The following is a 23286-nucleotide window of genomic DNA, read 5'->3' on the forward strand; positions in this document are numbered from 1 at the left end:
ATTGTATTCCAATATACCTACGAAATTGGGATAAAATCATGAAATCTCAACCACTGGGCTTAAATTCATGAAATTTAGCACATTTGTTTTTAGTGCAACGTCAAAGAAGGCCGTGATATAACTTTTTACGACTCTGCTTACGAGCAATTATGATGGAAGACACTTTTAGCTTTTTAAAAGCGACATTGATATTCCAAAGCTCTTATTCAATTATACACTAATCTTTGATTCAATTAAACCAGGCGCTCCTATCCTCAATACAAAAATAAATAAATTCAACCCCCGCCTTGCTCTAGAATGTTCCTCGAGCCATTTATTTCGGTGCCCTCACTTATCTTTGTTTCCTCTAGCCCCACATTAATAGGACTTACCTTAACGTGTCGGCCGTGGGCTGAGAAGAATCTGCTATCAGCGCTGTATGTGACAAGACCCACCGATAGCAGCGAGTAATCTTTTTTTCTTATCCATGTCACCTGTAATATTGGGATTTGTAAAAAAAATGTAAATAAGGTAGACGTCCGGGTCCCAGTGTCCCTATAGTCATCATCTGTTTAACCTCCGACGTAAAAAGAAGGGCGTTATAAGGTTGGAGATGGCATCAGAGACACACATATTTATCACATAGGATGACATAGGTATAACAAGGCATTCATCTTCTAAATAGGATGTAGTAAAAGTCCTGACTGATAGACTGACTTATGACTTATAGTCTTATAGTCAGTCAATGGTTAGCCATTAACATTAATTAACATTAAACAATGCCATATTATGTACATTTTATGTCAAACTATCCATTTGTTAATGGTTAAGTTAACTTTTTCAAGTAGTCCGGTAGGTCATACCAAAAATAAGAGTTTTTCTTCCTGCAGACATAAAATTAAATGACTTGAAGTCTTTTTTCATAAGCTACAAGATAAAATATGGGGTGTCAACTCAAAATTTTGTAATCTCGACAAAAAGTTGCTACTATAATAATTACGTATGTGACCTAAGCCAATTTCAACATACTTTTCTTCGTAAAATAGAAAGAGTTATCAAAGTCCAAGTAATGGTAAATAATTATGTAAAACATCAAAAAAAACATTCCATAAACTTTTAACAGAAAATAAAATTATGCTTAACTTGCGGCCATTTGTTTGTCTGCCTTCATTATCAATTTGCATGTTTATCTTTTCAACTCGAAACTTGTTATCTAAAAATTTAGGCCAAATACATTATTTACTGAACTCCCTCCAAGATTCGCATAGCCTTAGGTTCTGAATTGAATTAATAAACCTCTAAAATACTTGAGTGAAGGCCAAATTCACGAGTTTAAGCGAAACGTAATTAAAAGGAAGTTTTGACCTATATCGATAGCTCACAATTATTTCGGCTTAATTGCTGTCCTACTTTGATTTCAGGGGAAGTTGGTTATTTAATTATTCAAGTAGTGTCTATCAATTAAAGTTAATTCACTTTAATGAACTGAACCAATTACATTCCTTCCCCTCGACCGTATGATAGCTACGTTTATGCAAGAAATCATGAAAATGTTTTCTTCTGAATTCCATTATTAATAAGAAAGTTATGATATTCGTCTGTTATGAAGGAACATTTTCTGATAAACAACATTACGAGTTGAGAAGTGTTCTTAGTAATAACCATTATGAGTAAAAAAAATATGAACACGATCTGTTATGAGTTCCGATGTTAGTAATAAAAATTTATGAACAAAAAAAGTATGAGGAAAAAAATTATGAGGAGTAATTATTATGAACATGGGTAGTAAAATAAAAAAAGGAATAATAATTTTATGAGAGTCAATATGGATCCATCACCACCACCACAATACACTGATGCGTTTAAAAATCAACCAGGAGCTCATCTTTAGAGCAACTTTTTTTATGATTTATTCAGTCAAGCTTGCGCAATCATATTATGCTAAAATAATTTGAAATATTTTAAAACAAATCACGTATTTTCTAGTTTTTAGTTGCAAGTAGTTTTAGTACTTAACCAGCTTAATAAACATTACAAATATTTGTATAACTCACCGTATTTTCAGTAATATCGCTAACTTCACAATGCAAAATTGCCGTTGTTCCTATCTGCGCTATTACAGTTGTACAATTGTCAGTCAAAAATATACCCGTCTTGCCGACTTTCCCACTTAACTTATTGGCAGTCGATGCTGCCGAATCTCTGTACATTTTCTTAACTTTACTTAACGATTTAGATAATGATGCTTCATCTAGCTCTGTGTATTTCTCTTGATGTTTAAATCTTTCTATCTCACTGATTTCATCATCAATTGCATTCTTATCTATATGTACATCGTAGTCTTTATCTAGCATTGAGGATGATAGTCTTAAAGGTTTTGGTAGTTTAGGATGGGTAGTGGTTTCTATGGTTGTATATGGATCTGTTGCTTCTTCATCCTCGACTGTTGTGTAGATGATTGTTGATTGCGTTGTTGTGGTTGTTCTTCTTCTGTGACCTGTGGAAAACATAAGTTAAGCATTTTATGTACTACAAACTAAACTTCTTAGTGTATTAGTGTTTTGATTCATTGACATGGACTTCAACAAAGTAAGACCAAGTTGCAATGTATTTAAACAATCTTAAAATAATATGTCACTTGTAACTACAATATCCCAATCGATAGCATTTAAACTTGATTTTCCGCGCTAGCAAAACTCATATATTTAATAATAAGTTTCGCTCGAAAAATCAGCATAAGTAACTTTGATTTAGTCGTAGGTTGAAGTTAACAATAACCATCGTTAAGACACTTGACTCCGTATAATGCCTGTACTGTATTGGTACAGTAGTCTACCAATCCTGCTAACATTATAAATGCGAAAATTCGGGAGTGTACATGTGCGTGCGTGCGTGTGTCAGTTTGTTACTCTTTCATTCAAACACCTTGACGAATTTGTATGAAATTTGATATGCGGACAGCTGGATTTCTAAATAACATATATTATGCTATTTTTCATCCCGATATTCGCTTGAGATTACGATGAAATCTCGAAACCTCAACCGCTGCGTGTAGAGACAAGAACTTTTATACTGGTATTTTTATGCAACCTTATTGACAACCATGATGTATTGTAACTTTGGGAATTTTCGCGAAAATTTTTGTGGAATCCCGGAATTTTAATGCAATCCAGTGCATTTAATGTTCCAGATCGAATGGATAACATGAGTGAAGCCGCGGGCAAAGGCTTGTGTTGTATGTTGTGAAAAATGCTCCAATAGGAATTTTGTCCACGGGCATACTAAACTTAGACCAACTTTCCCGGTGACCTCCACTTCGTTATGTAAGCAAGTACCTAATAAAGTACTGCAATGCGTAATGGCTGGTAAGAGTTAGCGAAAAATGAATACCATGTCAAACTTAAAGTCATAATCTTTATTCAATTTAGGCTATGACAAGTACTAATAAATGTCAAAATCTACCACTGGTTCGGAAAAAATATATTTTTTAAACAGATTTACAATGCTGTTGATTACAAGTATTTAGCACAACTATATTTTTTTGCAGCTGCTGCAGTAGTATTAGTCAGTATTAGCCAAGTAATGACATACGCAGCCGAGACTTCGTCACTTACAATGGCTCTCATAAGAGCGACGCAGAAAGCTAAAAAATGTGTTTCAACAATTAGCGATTTAAGTTTTGGAGTTTTATCCCGTCAGAACATCGAAATGAATAGTAGCGTATGTCCAACTATCTGCATAGCAGATTTCATTCAAGTACGTACAGTGTTTCAGCGTAAAAACGTAACAGATATACACACACACACGCATGCCCACATGCACGCATGCATACATACTCACAAACTCTAACATTTCGCACACCTAGATCTAAAGCGGTATTAATTCAAAATAATACACCGTTTGAATTTAGACCTACATTTAATTTCTGAAAGGCCTTCATTAAAATGCTGTATTATTTTGAGTTGGTGCCCTTTCGATCTAGAAGTACGATTTGAGTAGTAGAGTAGGATAGATATATGAGCAAACGAAGCTAATTTTTACTCGACTACTGAATGAAATATAAACAAAACTGTACATACCTTTTTTATGATGTCTAGTGTAATTCCCAAAAACACTACCAAGCCTCTGCTGGTTCCTACTAATGCAAAGCTCCAACGACTTCAACTCGTCGGTGTTTTGAGTCATAATGGAAGACCTCTTCGACTCCATAGCACCAGTATTAACAAGTAATGCCGCTTCAAGCAACAGTACAACAGTCGCATAGATTAGTTTCAGTTCTTTGCAGCAAAACATTGTTTTGGCACGATTGTTTTGAACGTCACATTTGGTTTTTGTCACTCAAGTTGATAGTCATTTTTGATGTCAATGCTATCTTTTGGCGCGAGGTGATGTGGGGCGGTCACGCATTCTGTAAAGATGGAGAATTGTTTTAGTATTCACCCAAATATAAAAATATATTATAAATTGACAGAGTTTGGTTCTTTTTTAATCCCAGACACAAACAGAGGGGTGTTATAAATTTGACCCCAATGTCTCACTGTGGCATCGTAGCCCGTAGCTCTCAAATGAACCAATTTTTTTTTTTTTACGTGAAAGCAAGTTTTCTTGCGACCATGGTTCTTATCTATATTTTGATAAAAATTGGTTGAGCCGTTTTTGAGTTATTGAACTATGAAATTACAATGTTGGGGCTTTTCACCTGTTCTGAGTTGGTTCGATTATTTAGAAAGAAATGAGATGCAAACTATATCCACTCGTTCTCTTGTTTGTTGCACTTTCGCGCTTAAAGTCTTTAACCAACCGTGATGAAATTTTGATATTATTATGATACTAGCTTTTGCCCGCGGCTTCGCCCACGTGGAATTCGGTTATCGCGCGCTGTTCCCTCAGGAACTGTGCATTTTCCCGGGATAAAAAGTAGCCTATGTCACTCTCTGGCCCATAAACTATCTCTATGCCAAAAATCACGTCGATCCGTCGCTCCGTTTCGACGTGAAAGACGGACAAATATACACACAAACATACAAACACACACTTTCGCATTTATAATAATAGTATGGATTTTGATACTTGTTTGTCTAAGACCCTAGAAAGGACAAAGGATATTTAGCTCTTATCACAGAATATTCAATTATTTTCGCGGGATAGCGACGAATGAATGCTTCACAGACGAAATAAGGAGCAACAACTGAGAAGTAATGTAATAAACCTTTAATAACATTTACGTTCATCACCACTAAAGCGTCAAGTAGTTTAAAATTGAATGACGTATATTGTCTAGGATCTAGGCTAAGCCACAACTTTCGACCTATATACGTATGACACAGATTCAAGACCGACATTTTGTCGAGATGTCTTTTAATATTCCTTTTATATATTTCTTTTTACGCTTAAGATTTGCATTTATGGGAGTTTCAGCCATGTCTTCCTTTAGGCAGAGTTTTTTTGGGTATTAGTATTTGTGGTTTTAAAATGCTTTTTCGTATCTAAGCTATTAATTCATCATCATCCCAGCCTATATACGTCCCATTGCTGGGCAGAGGCCTCCTCTCAGAACAAAGGGCTTGGCCATAGTTCCCACGCGGGCCCAGCGCGGATGGGAACTTCACACGCACCATTGAATTGCTTCGCAGGTTTGTGCAGGTTTCCTCACGATGTTTTCCTTCACCGCAAAGCTCGTGGTAAATTTCAAATGTAATTCCGCACATGAATTTCGAAAAACTCAGAGGTGCGAGCCGGGGTTTGAACCCACGACCCTCTTTTGAGAGGCGATAGGTCCAAACCACTAGGCCACCACGGCTATTAATTTGATAACTATTAATTCAAGTAATAGGATATTTCACGTCATTAATGACGTGTCCACAGCCCACAGTTAGACACAGATCAAAAAAAAAATCAAAATCATTTATTTAGTAAATAGGCCGCAATGGGCACTTTTACACGTCATTTTTTTAAAACTACCAGCGCTTTCGGAAAGACCATCATTGCCAAGAAGAATGCGCCGCAAGAAACTTCGAGATCGAACCAAAATCTAATTAAGTACCTACTTCTTCTTCTTAAATTTCAGGCTCTTGTCGGTGGAGTAATCGCCACTCCGCACGTTCTTTGGCCAGCTGTTTGACTACCTGATACGACATGACACCCGTCTTTTCCTTCACCTGGTTAAAATAGGTCAAAAAATATCTACTCAAAGCCAAAATATCCACAAAAGCTAAAAAACGCCTTATAAAAGTGTATATCTGGAGCTTTGTATTATGTGGAAGTGAGACGTGGACAATGACTCAACGGGACAGAGAAAGATTTATAAGATAGGCCTTTGATATGTGGTGTTGGAGGAGAATGGAAAGGATTAGCTGGACAGGACGGGAAAACAACGAATAAGTTCTTACCATGGTCAAAGAAAAACGAATGTTACTGTGGACCATAAATTGCGAAGGGAAATATATACCTGACTACGAAGCTTGAGGTCCCGGGTTCGATTCCCGGCCGGGCAGATATTTGTATGAATAATACGAATGTTCTCGGTCTTGGGTGTTTAATATGTATTTAAGTATTTATTTATCTATATAAGTATGTTTATCCGTTGCCTAGTATCCATAGTACAAGCTTTGCTTAGTTTGGGACTAGGTCAATTGGTGTCAAGTGTCCCATGATATTAATATACTTAATATTAATATACTAATATAATATTAGGACACTTAATACGATTCTTCCTTAACCTGCTGGAAGAAAAAATAGAAGGAAAACGAGGTAAGTACTCGTACCAACATTAAACGCGAATTTTTAGTGAAGGAAAACTTCGTAAGGTGTGTGTGAAGTTCCCGATCTACACTTGGCTCGTGGACACTACGGTACAAGCCAATTTTGGGAGGAGGCCTGACAAGCCAGTGGGACGCTATAAAGGCCAAGATAATGATTATTATATTTTTTATGTATTTATTACTAAATAGAAGATCAAGATTGTTTAGTCATTTCTATTGAAAAAAAACGGCCAAGTGCGAGTCAGACTCGCGCATGAAGGGTTCCGCAGCATATCTATACAACATTCATTAGACATTAGCAAAAAAACGGCAAACAAATCACGTTTGTTGTATGGGACCCCCCAAATATTTATTTTATTCTGTTTTTAGTGTTTGTTGTTATAGGGGGCACAGTTCTACATAAGTAATCTGTAAAAATTTCAACTGTCTAAATAACACGGTTCACGGTCTGGTGACAGACCGACGGACGGACGAAAGGACAGCGAAGTCTTAGTAATAGGGTTTCCGTTTTTACCCTTTGGGTACAGAACCCTAAAAAGAAAAAAAAATACAATAATACGCATGGCAATGGTTGCAAGCGCAGCGTAGGATGTCCACCAACGAGATGGACGGAAAGCCTGGTTAAAGTAAAGGTTCACGCCGGATTAAGTGGAGGTTTATGGTAGAGATGGGTAAATCCGGATCTGAAGATTCAAAAGAGTCAGATCCTTAAGCGGTTCCGAATCCCTCATTGACTCCTTTCAAATCTTATAGACTCCGAGGAGTAACTAACTCCGACCAACCGATCGGATATTGGATCGAGCGACTCACGATCGGCGATTCAGCACTAACTTCACTTTCGTTAAATCACGTCGGATCGGATCGGATATGTGCCGTCCCGCTCACGCTAACAGCATTTATTATGAGAGGAAGAGGGATAGCTTGATAACAATTTCAGAGCCGCTCCCCGGAGCCGGTTCGCCAGTAGTAAGTATATCCGAAGTGACTCACAGATTTAAAAGAGTCATTTGTACGCAACGGTACTTCAGTATTTCGGCACCGAACCGAACCGGATCGGCCATGGACAAACTAATAATCGCTCGAAAGAACCGGAGTCGGAGTTGATAAGCGGATTCGGTACCGATACCGAAGCTAGATTTATTGAATCAGATCCCTTGTGGGAGTCAAGTGGACGTTCTGCGGCTGATATGATGATTCCAATGGTACTAGAACTTGCAATCACGTACGTGAAACCTAACATACTGGCTTATTCCTCATCGAAGATCAAAGCCTTAATTATCTCTATTTCAAATAAATCAATACTGAAGCATACAGTATTCAGCGGTGCGCTGAAGGTCGTTTGATCGAACTCACCGGCTGTGGCGTCAAGTCGTGAAATCAAGTTAAATGATTATGAAATGTTTAGTTTTTTATCACTATTTATAATAATAATAGGCTGAGGCTTGTATATTTACGCCTTTTGGTGTAGAAACTCTGGGGCCTTGGGGGCCAGAGGCAAAACAGCTCTTCCGCCAGATATCTTCTCGGCTGGTAGATACCTCAAGGGATCGGCGGGCTGGTGCTTACCTTGCACAACGCATCAGCCTAGCTATCCAGAGAGGTAATGCTGCCAGCCTGCTAGGAACGGCCCCCCAAAGCAGCAGCCTTGAAGACATTTTCTATTTAGTATAAGTTTTGTAATAAATAGTAAGTAGATAGTAGTTGTATTTTTATAAAATTTTGTATATGTGTTATAACTCTGTGCTTTTCTGTTAATAAATCATATAATAATAATAATCGGATCGCGATAACCGAATTCTACGTGGACGAAGTCACGGGTGACGGCTAGTTTATGATATTAGTGGGATAAAATAAAATCACTTTCCGCCGTGTGTGAATGCGGTGTTAACAATCGGTTACATAATTTTTCACGAATGTTTATATACCAGCAACGATTTATAGAAAGAAAGAAAGAAAGAAAGAAAGAAGACATTTATTCACTAACACAGAAGACACACATATACAGCAAAATTAATACAAATAATATAAAAAATTAAAAAAAGTACAGAAAAACACATGAAAATAGTAAATACAATATACACAATGTTGTGTGTCCCCGCGAAAGTCAAACGGTCGCTGACTCAGCATTATGCTGAAGCGTTAAACGCCTTATCACGGTAATAACGTGAAATAATTACTTTAACGTTCTTGCGGCCAAAGTGGATGCAACTGGCGAGTTGTCGTTCATTGTGGCGTTTTAAAGCCGAGTTTAGCCTTGCAAGAAAAGTCGTGCAAGTTGCATTACACTGCGGCGCTCGATTGACCACTACAAACTCGTTGGCTTTACGGCCTCGCAATGTAATGTAATGCAACATGCACGATTTTTCTTGCTTTAGTTCGCCAGTGGACGTCTTCCGACTGATGATGGTAATGACGACTTAGTTACCTAATTAATCCGAACTTGGTCGGTGACTATTTGGTACAGATATAATGTTTAGAGCAAAACTTATACTTCGGGGGGGGGACCCTCAAAATGTCTTTGAACATTTAGATTTACGTCATTTCCCGAACAACCTTTACAAAAATCCAACGTTTTCTGTCAAAAAATCACATTACCGCAAATTAATTTTCCGCTCCCCTGACTTCCGGGAGCGTCTGGAAAACTTAAGGCAGCGGCCAGGGTTGTGGGAACTGGAAATAGGTTAAGCGCGAGTCAGACTTTTAACTTACGGTTCCGTACTCTTGGGATTTTAGGCATTTCATTTTATTGATTCTGTCCCGAGGGTGATCCGTCGTTTCAAGGTAGCAAAGAAGGCGAAATTCAAAAATCCCTAACTAGTATTTTTTTATATGTCTTTTTAGGGTTCCGGAGCCAAAATGGCAAAAATGGAACCCTTATAGTTTCGCCATGTCTGTCTGTCCGTCCGCGGCTTTGCTCAGGGACTATCAATGCTAGAAAGCTGTAATTTTGCACGGATATATTATGTAAACTATCCCGGCAAAATGGTACAATAAAAAATTAAAAAAAAATTTTTTGGGTACCTCCCACAGACGTAAAGTGGCGGTGATTTTTTTTTTCTCATCCAACCCTATAGTGGGGGGTATAGTCAGATAGGTCTAGTCTTAAAATACGAAATCCTTAGAAAAATATTACTTAATTCGTAATGGCTACGGAATCCTATTTTGGGCGTGTCCGACACGCTCTTGGCTGGTTTTTTGTATGTAATTGAATTTGAGAGTGCACTGGTGTTTTTACTGTAATACTGTATTTTATGATTGATAAAATAAATTATGACCAATTGTAGTGCTACCTTCCTAAATACAATAATTAAAATAGATTTTATGGGCCCGTAAAAATATGATGTTGGAACCTAAAATAAATGTTTAGTTTATTTAAAAATAGATTTTGTTAATCATGAGCTCAAATGCTTGGACCGTAGTTCCCACGCAGGCCCAGTGAGGATTGGGAACTTCACACACATTTGAACTGCTTCGCAGGTTTGTGCAGGATTCCTCACAATATTTTCCTTCACCGCAAAGTTCGTGGTAAATTTCTAATGTAACTTTGCACATAAACCTCGTACCAGCAGATGTTCCTGCGCTCCGACTTTTGGCCGGAGGGTGTGGTGTTCCGTCGTTTTAGGGTAGCGACGAAGACGACTTTCAAATCCCTCATAGTCCCTTCAAGTCCCTAATTAGTCTTTTTTTTTAGGTAATTTTTGTCTTTTTGTTTTGTATAATTTGAATTTTACAGCGTATTGGTGTTTTAACTGTAATGCTGTAATTTTTTTGTTGACAAATAAATAAATCAATAAATTACGTAAAACTCAGAAGTGCAAGCCCGGGCTCAAACCTACGACCTTCTGTTTCAGAGACTAGGCCACCACGGCTTCGACTGGCCAAGTGTCCATGGTCAATTATTGCCCAAAATTAAGGCAAACCGGCTTAGTAGCAGCAGTCATTTGAAGAGACTCAGTTTCTCAAAGACTAGACATTCATGGTGTAGCCATAGTAATATGGCTCATTTACCCTCAAGTACGGTACCCTAAAAACCGTCGGAGCTGAAATATTCTTATGTTTTATTCATATAGGGCAGAGATGACGGGCAACTGTACAGGGCGAGTGCGTGCCATTTACAGCCTGGTACAAGTTTTTTATTTACAAGGCCGTAAAGCATTCGTGCTTCGGCTAGGTATTACTTTTATACCTTCGCGCTTAAACTCTAAATCTAGACGCACAAAGTTATCTTTTGTTAAAGGTAAACTTTGTCAAGTGTTTTCTGTATTAAACATATTTAACGATTCACTTTTAGGTACTTTGTAAAATCGGATTTAAATATTGAATTACATACGTAAATATTGTAAATATATTTATATATTTTATAATTTTCATTGTTACAGTTAGTTAAGCTATCTTAGGTTAGTTCTTTTTTATTATTGTATGTAAACTCATAATTATCCTGCTTTATATTGTCTTTCATTAAATAAATATATTATTTCTTAATATATTTTCAAAGAAGCTAGTGTTATAAAATACAATTTAATCCTATGACCATAATTATATTCTTACAAGCTTTTTTCCGACTATTTTTTTTGTTGACTGTACTTGTATTATCAATCACTCTATCTACATAGGCGTACCACATTCAAGTTTTAGATTACTAGAATTAGGTGAAATGTGACTTAAGAAACTTAAGTCAACTTCCATTCCATGAGAACATTGTTAATTAAAATAAAAGTTTTTAAATATGGAAACAATACTATTGTCTGTTTTTTTTTTAAAATGGCAAGGATTACTGAAATATGATTACTTACAGAATTTAGCAAAATAAATATCCAAAACATATTCGATCACTAGCATCAAGTGAAATTCAACTTGCAACACTAAAATAAAAGTTTTTAATTATTAGAACATTATATTTGTCTGACGTTTTATTTTTAAATGACAGATGTTATTTAACATACAAGCCATGTCAGTTGTAAATGATCCTGGAAGGTTGTTATTCAATGCTCGTTCTTATTCTTCGAAACGTAATCAGAGATTATAATTATGTTTTCGTGGGAATGTTTAAGTATCGCGACCGAAAAATTTGCTTTTAAAAACTTATCAACCAATTCCAAGATATCAAACTCAGAAATCAAGTCAGAAGTCGAAACATCATTTATTTCGTAATTCAAGATCAATTCTTTAGAATCCTCTCACTTTGAGCTACAAACGTCAAAATCATTCTTCAACACAGACTTGGAAACTTCGGACCAAAAGCAATGGCAAACAGCGAAATGCCAAAAGCATTCAAATATCAAACTTAATCAGGCAGAGATCTAATCTGGAGAGTGTTGTGATGGCCGAAAGCGGATCCAAGTTCAGCTTTGCGGAACTTAAATGGATTAAAGATTTGATTGCTCTGTTTTATCATTTTAAACTAGTTTATGAGATATTAGTATTCCGAGATTCTAATTACACACACACACACACACACACACACACACACACACACACACAAACACAAACACACACATATATATTGAATTAACAAGAATTGCTCGTTTAAAGTATCAGTAAGGTAAAAGTATTAGATAGATAGATAGGTTAAAACGGATAACTTGGTTCACGAAAATAACAGTTAAAAGATGCTAAAAGATGTTTTATAAAATGATAAGAAGTTTTATTAAAGCCTAAAATTAGTAAGAAACATGTTTTTAGAAAGAAAATTGTGATATAACAATGCGTTTATTTATACATGTGTATTGTGGTTAGGTAAGAAGAATGACATGCAAATTCTTTTCGTTTCAAGCAGCGTGGTAGACCACCAAGCAAAGTATTTATTATTTAGAGGATTACATAAAATTCCAAAACACAATTTTCTTTTAGCCAATTGAGTGCTTCATTGCTGGAAAAACTTCCTTTCAAACTGCATGATCTATTGAGTGAGGATTTACTTATTATTTTTTATAGGATAGAAGTTTTATTTTGACGTATTAAAGGTAAATAAGCCTCTGTTTTGTATTTTTACTAAGAACTAAATATTAGAAAAGTTTTAAACTGTAATTTTATTGACATAAAACTCTTAGAACAATGATTTTTAACCTTTTCTTGGAATTTACCTCTCAAAATAGAAGACAGTTAACATTTATTCCTTAAAACGAGTGCAGTGTGAATCTGCACGATGCAAAATGTCTAGTGGCATCTTGTTCGTTACCCCTTTACGAAACGCAGCTTTACCATCAGGTTTTAACCTTTTCGGGGTAATTACCCTTTGCGATGGGATGACAAATAAAAATGAACAAGTGCGGGTAGTTCGTGATACGAGTGCCGGAACTATTTGTGATCAAGTGCGGGTATTCGAAACCTTAGAAAAATTGGCAATTTCAATTTAAAGACGTTCATCATTTTAGAAGAAATTTTTCTCTAGAGGTAATTTAATCATGTAAAAAAAAAAACACATTCAAAACTCAAACCTGCACTTGTTTATTTAAAATAAATCTTACTTTCTACTTATATTATAAATGCGATTTTTTGTGTGTGTAAGTATGTTTGTTCTTCTTTCACGCTAAAACGGCTGTACGCATTTGAATAAAATTTGGTATGTAGACAGCTGGACATATGAAATAACACATAGGCTACTTTTTCTCCCGATATTCCCACGGAATAGGGATAAATCTCAAAAAAACGACCGATGGGCTTATAGTCATGAAATTTGGTATGTAGGTAGCTGAACGTCTGAAATAACACATAAGCTATTTTTTATCCCGATATTCCCACGAGACAGGGATAAAATCTTAAAATTTCAACCACTGGGGTAGGGTCTTGAAATTTTGGACAGTAGTTCTTAACATAACCTCGATGAAGACCAAGATAGAAATTTTGGGTATTCCCGGGGGAATTCTGTAAGATCCAGGAATTTCAATTGTAACTACCAGATCGAATAGTTAACGGGTGCGAAGCCGCGGGTATACTCTAGTACAGAACATAATTTACACGCTATAGAAAAGCAATTCCATTCAACCGTGAAGATATTTCGGCAGAATCATCCTCTACCGACGGGCAAACTCCAAATAGGTAGCTCAGAAATCGCTGACAAAAAAATATAAAAACGTTCAAAGACTCGCCAATTCGATTTCTACAGTCGTTGATGCAAAAATTTCCTTTTTCTCCGTTCGTACTGAATTCGCGATGAATTGTAATATTTTAAGATGAATTTCGAACGCTCGTTTGGACTGTTCCATTATATATGGAATTACGTAACGACTTCTCTCGTTTCTTTTCTTGAGGGATTCATTGATAAATTTGATAAAAACCTTTAACATATTTAGTCGAAGGAAACTTTTAGCAATGTGAAAAATCAGAAGAACGTTTGCGTTTGTGTTACCTATTTAGAACTTTAGATTCATCAAGCAATTTGATACTGAACTGAACAGAAATTAGTATCAAACACTTTTCATTCCCGTTGAATCCAAGATAACACTTATATTTTTTAATTATGTACGTAAAGTACTATAAAATCGCATTTATTAATTAAACAGAAATTTAACCTCTTAAGTCCCGGCATACAAAGTTTTGCACATAATATCCAATCAAACGCCAACTTTTCTTGATTGTCATTAGGTTTAAAATTCTTGCATTAAACATTTTACGTCGGGTCTAAGGCGGTTAAAATTGTCATATATGAAATTGCTAAACTTATAGATAAATTAGAGAAAAATAGAGTTAAAATGAATCCATTAAATAATCCAAGGATAAAAATGTGTATTTGTGATGTTACTACATTTTGTATCAGACCGTAAATCCTTCATACCGAAACCACCCATTTCAATGTTACATGTCACCCTGCATTTGCGGATAAACCCGCCACGCCTATCGAGAGAGCACGTATGAAACCGCAGTCTACGATATTGGGCTTATTACTAACGTACTATAATCGAGGTGAGAAAACCGAACTGAAACCGCTTCGATCCAGCTCTAAAAGCCCCAAGCGATTTGGCCAATATTTGACAGGCTCAGGGATGGCAAAAAAGAAACGAAAAAGATGCCAAGAATAGGAATTGCTGCTTTAAAGTTACAATTTTGGAGGGAAAAAAATTCGGACACGCTCAGCGAAAAACGAGTAACGTGATTTTTTGCGTGAAATTTTGCGAAATAAGCTTTTTAGAATGACACCAACAAAAATGAGTTTAGGTTCTGAATAAGCATATTTATAAACATATTCCTTTTTAAAATCTTCAACTTAGTCAACCCTGAATGGTATAACGTTGAATATCCGGAAATCCGCGGCGGGCACATATTGTCTAAAATTCCTAAAATCTGTTTTGTATTCGGGCAGCGAGAGAACGGACACGACGTGTTGTAACCAAAGCGCATATTGGATTGTCTTTATGTCCATTTCGGTCTATGCTATGCGATTGAATATGCGACGCAATTTCACGTTTTTCTACCAAACTACATAAGCGTGAAATGGAAATCTTTAGATTGGTTTGGTCCCACGTTGGGCGCCACTTACATAAAGGCGTATAAGTGAAATGATACTAAACAAAAATTTGGGCCTATTTATGCGGAATCAGAATGCATAGTTTCAAGGGTTTAGAATACCTATTGAATAAATGAAGCCGTGGGATGGACAACAAAACCCCTCCGAGTTGTTTTAGCCCATTGGATATCTCAATATTAATTTCGCGCGGTATACTACTGAATTATCTATCTATTCGTTTTACGTAGCTGTATGTAACTAGATACTTTATTTTGAACAGAAAACTACCGTGAGACTCATTCATATTAAATGATGTTGGCCCGGATAACTCACGTCTTAAATCGAGTTTAGCTCGACATGTTTCATGCTTCTTAGGAGCAACGTGACTCGGCGGCTGCTGCAAAAGGCAAACTGCGCGCCACCGCTCTGCTCGCCCAATTACCTGACGAAACTGTTTCTGTGAGCAGTTCTAGCTAGAGCTAGTTTGCTCCTAAGAAGAAGGGCTACGGATTAGCCCGAAACATGTCGAGCTTAACTTGATTTGAGACGTGAGTTATCCGGGTCAATATCAGTTAATATGAGATACGTTATTGACGCATCAAAAACATGGTTATTAACTAAATTTACAATTTTCGTTCGTTTTCAGGTTATCCTGCATATAACATTAATATAAGTGAGAAAGTTTGTAAAGATATTTTGATACTCAATCAAGCAATTAAATTTGAACTGATTGAGATGAAATTTGGTATGGAGTTCAAGTCCCGAAAAAGGAAACTGGAATATCCCACGGAATAGTTTTTAAACAAATTTGTGCATGTTTGTAGTTTGTTGTGGGAATCTCTGGAAATGTTGAATTGATAAAAACAAATTAAATATTTTTTACAATCTTTTATTAACTAAACATTGTGGAATTTTACTGTTCGCTTTTAAAATTTTGTATTCTCAATGTTAGTTAGATAAAAGTACAATCAGCAAAAAAGCTTGTATTAAAGTGTTTTTGTCACTTCTCATGCTCGTAAAGTTAATATTTATGCTAGATCTTAGCGACATAAGATGACTTTTTATGCTCTAGTGTATAAAGTAAAACCTTCGTCTAAGATTCAGTGTCAGGTGTCAACAGCCACAAACAAAAAAGTTTCTACATATTTTTTAATAATTTTGAATTTATCTAAAAATTAATTAAATCATAATAAATATATAAAACTATTTTTTTTTAATTATACTCGTATAGCAATGCATGAAAATTAAAAGGAACTTAGTAACTGCGAACAATTGTTTCCACTGTTGCTGTTTAATTTCCTCGCAATCGAAGTGAAAACTAGTGTAAAACTCTAGCATATAAATGTGAAAATTTGTAAAGATGTTTAGATGTTTGGAGGTTTGGATATTTGGAGGTTTGGATATTTGGAGGTTTGGATATTTGGAGGTTTGGATATTTGGAGGTTTGGATATTTGTTACTCAATCACATCCAAACCGCTGACCTGATTTAGATAAAATTCGGTACACACATAGTTTGAGTCCCGGGAAAGGACATAGGATAGCTTTTATCCCGGAAAATTGCATAGTTCCCGCGGGATAGCGATAAACGAATACTACGCGGACGGAGTCGCGGGCAACTGCTAGTCTAATATGTTTTAATCTTTCACGATTTTCATTCATAACTAACGACATTTATCAGAACTTAAACACGACTAATATTTATGTGTTGTTAAAATGACCTCGACGTTTCGACCACGTTGCAGCGTCCGTGATCTCGAATTAAATATCAAGTAAGAAGAATTGATTTTGAAATGCCACAAATAAAAAAAAATGGTTTTCCCCTAAGGATTGTTAGAAATAGAACACAATAGAAAGCAAAACAAAGCATTCTCGTTTCTATAGTAGAATTACTTCACTAAACATTTTCACTTCGTAGTAAACTTCGGTAGTGAAGTCCTTTTTACTCCTTTGCCGCAAACAAATAAGGATGTTTCAGAATCTGTCCAAAATCCATCCAACTATACTTATGATAAGTGGTCTATTCACAACGCAGGCTGGAGCAAGTTCTGAAATATTTTTGCGTATTATGAAAGGTTCATGTAACACCCTTATAGATGGGAGAGCGAGATAGGTCAGGAGCCGCGTGGGGCGGCTTTGATTAGCTTGTCGGTATCACAAGGGAAGGTTTTAGAATAGGCCCTCAGACGTCGCTTTTTAAGAGATGTTAAGTTTGCAATACGGTATTTGACGACTAACTAAGAAGCTGTGGTGGCCTAGTGGTTTGACCTATTGCCTCTCAAGTAGAGGGTCGTGGGTTCGAGCCCGGGCTTCGCACCTTTTGAGTTTTTCGCAATTTATGTGCGGAAATTTCTTTGCAAATATATATCACAAGCTTTAAGGTAAAGGAAAACATCGTGAGAAAACCTGCACACACCAGCGAAGAAATTTAAGTGTGTGTGAAGTTCCAAAACCGCACTGGGCCCTTGTGGGAACTGCCGCCCAAGTCCTCTCATTAAACTCATTAATTTTTTACAACCTGTTTTTTTACTTCATCCACTTGGCAGTCAATGATCCTTAAAACGTATCTCTAGTTTATAGGGTTCCGTACCCAAAGGATAAACAAATAATAAATAACCTAACCAACAACAAGTTGGAAAACCCCCGACTTTGTCACTTTGATAAAACATGTCTAAGAACCATCGCTAGATCCCTGATTTCAAATGAAAAAAACCGCATTCAAATCGGTTCACCCGTTTAAGAGCTACGGTGCCACAGACAGACAGACATACATAACCTCTCTTTTTGCATCGGGGGTTAATAATAAATTATAAATGAAGAGGTGTCCCAAGCCACCAATACAAAATTACCTCACGCATCTAGATATACCTACAAATCTGTAAAAAAGCCGAGAGTTTTGTACTAACTAATTTTGTAGATAAATTTTAAGTAGGTATCTTTTTGTAAAATGGTACGTGAATCCGATTCGCACTTGGCTGATTTTTTAAAAACGTCACAAAGCTAGTAAGCAAGATTTTCAATAACTGTTTAAATATATTTTTTCTTAGTACGACTTCAAGGCGGTTCACAGTTTACATAAATGTGGGAATGATGGTGGATTTGTGGACGGATGATTGATGTTAAAGAGCGAATCGAATGACCGGAAACTGTGAAGTGAATGGTGAGTGAGCGAGTGAGAGAGTTGAAGATACTGTCGGGTGAGCCTAGCTGCTACATGTATTGCTTTGGATATCAACTTCCATGCATTTAATTTTAAGTACAGTCAAGTGCAAGGATATCCACACGGACAAAGATACAAAAATATGTATACACGACTTTATGCTCTTAACATTTAGGTCGTATATTTTTGTAACTTTGGCCGTGTCGATATTTTTACACTTGACTGTACCTGGGCAACCGAGCTTTGCTCGGACTAAAACTCGATAATAAGCGTTTTCCCAGAGATAAGACCAAGCTAGATCGTTCGTCATCCCCCGAAAATCTCCTCCTCCACATACCAAATTTCGTCGAAATCATTGCAGCCGTTTCCGAGATCCTTGAAATATACACATATATATATAAACGAGTATATACACATATATACAAAAATTGCTCGTTTAAAGATATTAGATAAATTCTTTTTTGATACAATTTAATTCGAAAATAATTGTTTCCCTAGACGATTCCACATAAATATTATAATAAAAAACTGTGCTCATTCCAGAATTACGCGGTTACCTCAATTCGAAGTTATATGAAGCGGCCCTTACACAGGGGATACCCACTAAGGTTCATAATTCACGTGCGTAATAAGATGTTTGACAGCTGTCCAAACAAATGACCTAACATTGACGGAGGGTTACATAGTTCTATTCCTTGCGGGGTTACAACATAGTTCAACTCTGACATATTTATTTGGATTTTAATTGAACTATTTTCACCTTATGACCTAGTTGACTGATGCGAACGTATAGATGTTTGGAGTACGCAAAAATAGTTCAACATATTATAGTACTTACTGGATAAAATCATAGTACATATTATACTTTTTACCCCGGAAAAATGCATGGTTCTCGAAAAATTAAGCCAGTGTTACAGATACGGAAGCTTATGAATGTTGTTTTACTTATGCATGGCTGTGTTTTTGTCACTGCTTTACGCTATACGAATGTGTTCCCTTTGGTTAAAAGCTAACACTTGAAAATAAATAAATAGGTTATTTTTAATTTCAATATTCACACGAAAATGTGACATCATCATCATCATCATCCCAGCCTATATACATCCCACTGCTGGGCACAGGCCTCCTCTCAGAACAAGAGGGCCCTCTTGTTCTGAGAGGAGGCTTGAAAATGTGACATATTTATATAAAATATCAATTGCAAGGTTTAGATTAGCAAGACTTGATATTTGATGTTTTATGTTTGTTACCTCAGAACTCCATCAGGAACAGATTTGATATTTTTTTCCTTCATATAAGTCCCATAAGCACCAAATCAGGATCTGATGATTGGATCCTAAGGAAATCGAGGGAACTCTTCAAATATTGTTGGGACACAGTCCTATGGTATTTCGAGACGTTTAAATAGTAGTAACTCATGCATTTGCTTTTGAAAAACATCATTTGACGAAGTAGAACTAATGATGAAGACCACAGTTAACCACCGGAGCAATTCAATAACAAGTATTTTATGGGTTGAATTTCAATTACTTCAACACAGTTGCTAAGCACTTTATGCTCGTCGTAAGTGGTGAAATAGAACGGGTGGTGAAGCACCAGGACTCCTCAGTAATGAACGTCTCTTCATCTAAAAGAGCAAAAAAATATATATAGGTAACGGATGGGGAATTTATAGGACCAAGAAAATAATTTTCTACCAGTTTAAAATCGCTTCCTCCGCGCGAACCAATAGGAGTGATTGAAACCCAATATATGGTACGTCGGAGGTAGACGACTATAGGTCCACTCTTGCTGGCTCGTACTGAGGCACCGACTTCAAATTGGTAGAAAATTACTTTCGTGGTTTATTGTAGTCGGGTGAATTTTTGTTACCTATATTTTTTTGCATCACAAGTTGAAAATATATTTCATGTCTGGCATATTAAACTTATATTAGAGTTAACTAACAATTTGCTGTGACAAAAAAGGTCTACATATCTGTATGTAAATCCTTATACCTACATACAGATTATTTATTCTAAAAGCAAGAGTAAATTCTACTGTCCCTAATCGTGATAAAATTAACGAAATATCTAAGATGGCATTGCTGTCATCACCAGCATTTTTGTCTGCGAACAGTGGAAGCTCACGTGCCAGTTTTCACGCCTCTCGTTCTCTCATTTTCCATAATTCACGGTACTCTTTTACATCACTTTTCACTTAACTCAGTGCACCCTAAGGCTGTCGCTCGTACGTTCTGTTTTCCGGTTCAAAGATTGACTAGGTTTTTGAGGTTCCGTAGTTCGGAAACCCTAAAAGCGTTAGTAGTAGTATAAAGCCAATTTATACTCGAAGAAACTGATTCATGTATGTACCAGAGTGGAACCTTTTTACAAGTAATGTCTTCTTCACATCTCATACTTTTGACAAGGAAACCATAGTGAAATTGATTATTAAAGGTTTTCCTTTGGGGTCCATGATTCAGTTTATTTTATGAATAGGGTGGCACATGTAGATCGGTCAATAGGATCAAGTCTGAAACGATAAGACATACAAAGGCCAGAAGCCGTATTGCCAACACGCGGACACTTGCTAATCGCATTCATTGTCACTTTCTGTCTAACAGTGTAAGATCGTGACAGAAAGAGATGGTGAAAGCGATGACAAGAGCCCGCGCATTAGACAATGAAACCCCTATTCTTAGGAACCATGTCATCGATTTTAGTGACTATTAGAAAAAAAAGTGCATGCGTTGCAAGACTACTTTTATATCATTGATTTACTTCGCAGTTGTGTGCAGGTTTTCTCATTCAAATAACCTACCAACTTAAAAAAGTTGAAAACCCTCCGACTTAGTCATTTCAGAGTTCATATCTCAAAAACGGCTGAAATTATTTTCATCAAACATAACTAAGGACTGACTGCAAGGAAATTGGCTTTCACATAAAAAAAAACTGCATCGAAATCGGTTCATCTGTCTGCTGACTGCGTGTCTGTCTATCTGTCTGTTGGCCGCAGACAGATAGATATTGATGTCAAAGTTATAACACCTTCTTTTTGCGTCGACGGTTAGAAAAGCCGTGCAAACAAAAGTAGTCAGCAGGGCTACTACTAAACTCGAAGTTCGTGTCGTACCTCTCGCTCTCGTATTAAATAGTACAAGTGTCAGAGGGACCGCACGACACGAACTTCGAGTTTCGAGGTAGCCCTGCTGTTCTCGCATCTCTGAGTTTTTACGAATTAATGTTGAAATATAGTTTGAGTTCTAATTTGGGTTTTGTGCATTTTCTCTGTTGGTAAATTTCCTTACGATATTTTTATACCTACTACCTACCCAAAGGAAAACAGGGGCTACGTGAGTTTCATTGGTAAAACGAAAATACTTATAAAATAAATTCTTTATAACATTTTTTGTCTAAAAAATTTTTTTTTATAATACGAGAATACAAATACTTTTCATTCAATAGGGAATATTACTGAAATACTCCCGTCAGAGTGCAGCACTAGCACAAACCGTAAATAGTTTTTTGAGTATCTTAAATGCCATAATATAAATAAAATATTATTTCAATTCATCATCATCATCATGTCAGCCGACAGACGTCCACTGCTGGACATAGGCCTCCCCAAGGCTCTCTGCTCAGACCGGTCTTGTGCTTTCAATTAAATTTCAATTAATTTTTTGGAAATATAGCTCTATCGTTACAATCGATGTAAATTATCATGTTATTTTGTTACTAATAAATATATCATGATTTTTATAGGTAAATACTTATACTGTTTGGTCATGATCCGTCATGGCGACAAAAAATAAAGAGAACTGACGTTGTCATGGGTTTGCGCTAGTGTCGCCCCCTGCGCAGAGCTTTGCCAAATATGCCCAATTAAATAATTATATATTATTCAGATAAAAAGCCGATCGTACTTTGATTCCGCTTTACCGATGAAACTCAAATGGCCCTTATTTTTAAAACTAATATATTTACTTCAACGTCTTTTGGTCACACGAATCATCTGATTGCTTTGTAACTGACCAATGTTAGCAAAATAAATCCCGCTTTCGGAACAGCGATGTACGTAATCTGGCCCACAAAATAGGTTATCAACGAAGTTTACCATAATATTGGCCTTAAGAAAACCTACTCACAAGGAACCCTCTAGCCCGAGGGTATGGAACAAGTTCATTTGTGCGGCACGTGAGGATCGTATGTTTCGTCTTCTATTTATAAAAATAATAATACCAAGCCTTTTGTATGTTAGTCATATTTTTCATGTCATGGAAGCTCGTCTATTGTTGAATATTAAATCACATGTCACGCTTTCTGTGTCGTAATTTTGACACTGATATGTTTATAAAGAGAATTAAAAAAAAACTACAATTTTTCTATAATTTAGCAGCATTTTTTCTTAATAATCAATTTCTTATACCATAACTGAAAGGTTTGAAACTGAAATAACCTAATCAACAAAAAGTTGGCAAACCCCGGACTTTGTCACTTCAAAGTTCAATAATAAAACGGCTGGACCGATTTTGATAAGACATGTCTAAGAACCATCGCTAGCAAACCTGCTATTAAATAAAAAAAAACCGCATCCAAATCAGTCGACCCGTTTAAGAGCTACGGTGCCACAGACAGACAGACAGACACACACACACAGACACACAGACATACAGACATACAGACACACATAGCGGTCAAACTTATAACACCCCTCTTTTTGCGTCGCGGTTAAAAATAAGGCGAGATGATTATGAAACCTAACGAATCTAACAGAAGTGTCGCAACAAAAGCCTTACTTAGTCTTTGAGTTGACACGATCGATCCACGTGTCATTAATGAGAGTGCTGCAATTCACGAAGGTGTGCCAGCTGATGATCGAAGTAAAGGGGAAAGGGACGCGTTTCAATGTCGTACACGGATACGCCTACGTGAAATCCATTACCTGTACCCTTAGTGTAAGTTTT

The 23286-nt window shown here is 36.4% G+C and overlaps 1 protein-coding gene across 1 annotated transcript in view; it reads right to left on the bottom strand.

Moving 5' to 3' along the window:
• The window catches only part of LOC141440385 (uncharacterized), a 99065-nt gene that overhangs the window by 46223 nt on the left and 29556 nt on the right, over window positions 1-23286 (bottom strand). The window contains exons 2-4 of the mRNA XM_074104893.1: window positions 4059-4387; window positions 2034-2476; window positions 372-473 (exon numbers count right to left, since the gene is read on the bottom strand). Coding sequence (XP_073960994.1) covers window positions 372-473; window positions 2034-2476; window positions 4059-4272 — 759 coding nt within the window. The 5' untranslated portion in view covers window positions 4273-4387. The remainder of the gene's footprint in view (window positions 1-371; window positions 474-2033; window positions 2477-4058; window positions 4388-23286) is intronic.

The sequence above is a fragment of the Choristoneura fumiferana genome, chromosome 22 (assembly GCF_025370935.1).
Source record: "Choristoneura fumiferana chromosome 22, NRCan_CFum_1, whole genome shotgun sequence".
In the NCBI taxonomy this organism is placed as follows: Eukaryota; Metazoa; Arthropoda; class Insecta; order Lepidoptera; family Tortricidae; genus Choristoneura; species Choristoneura fumiferana.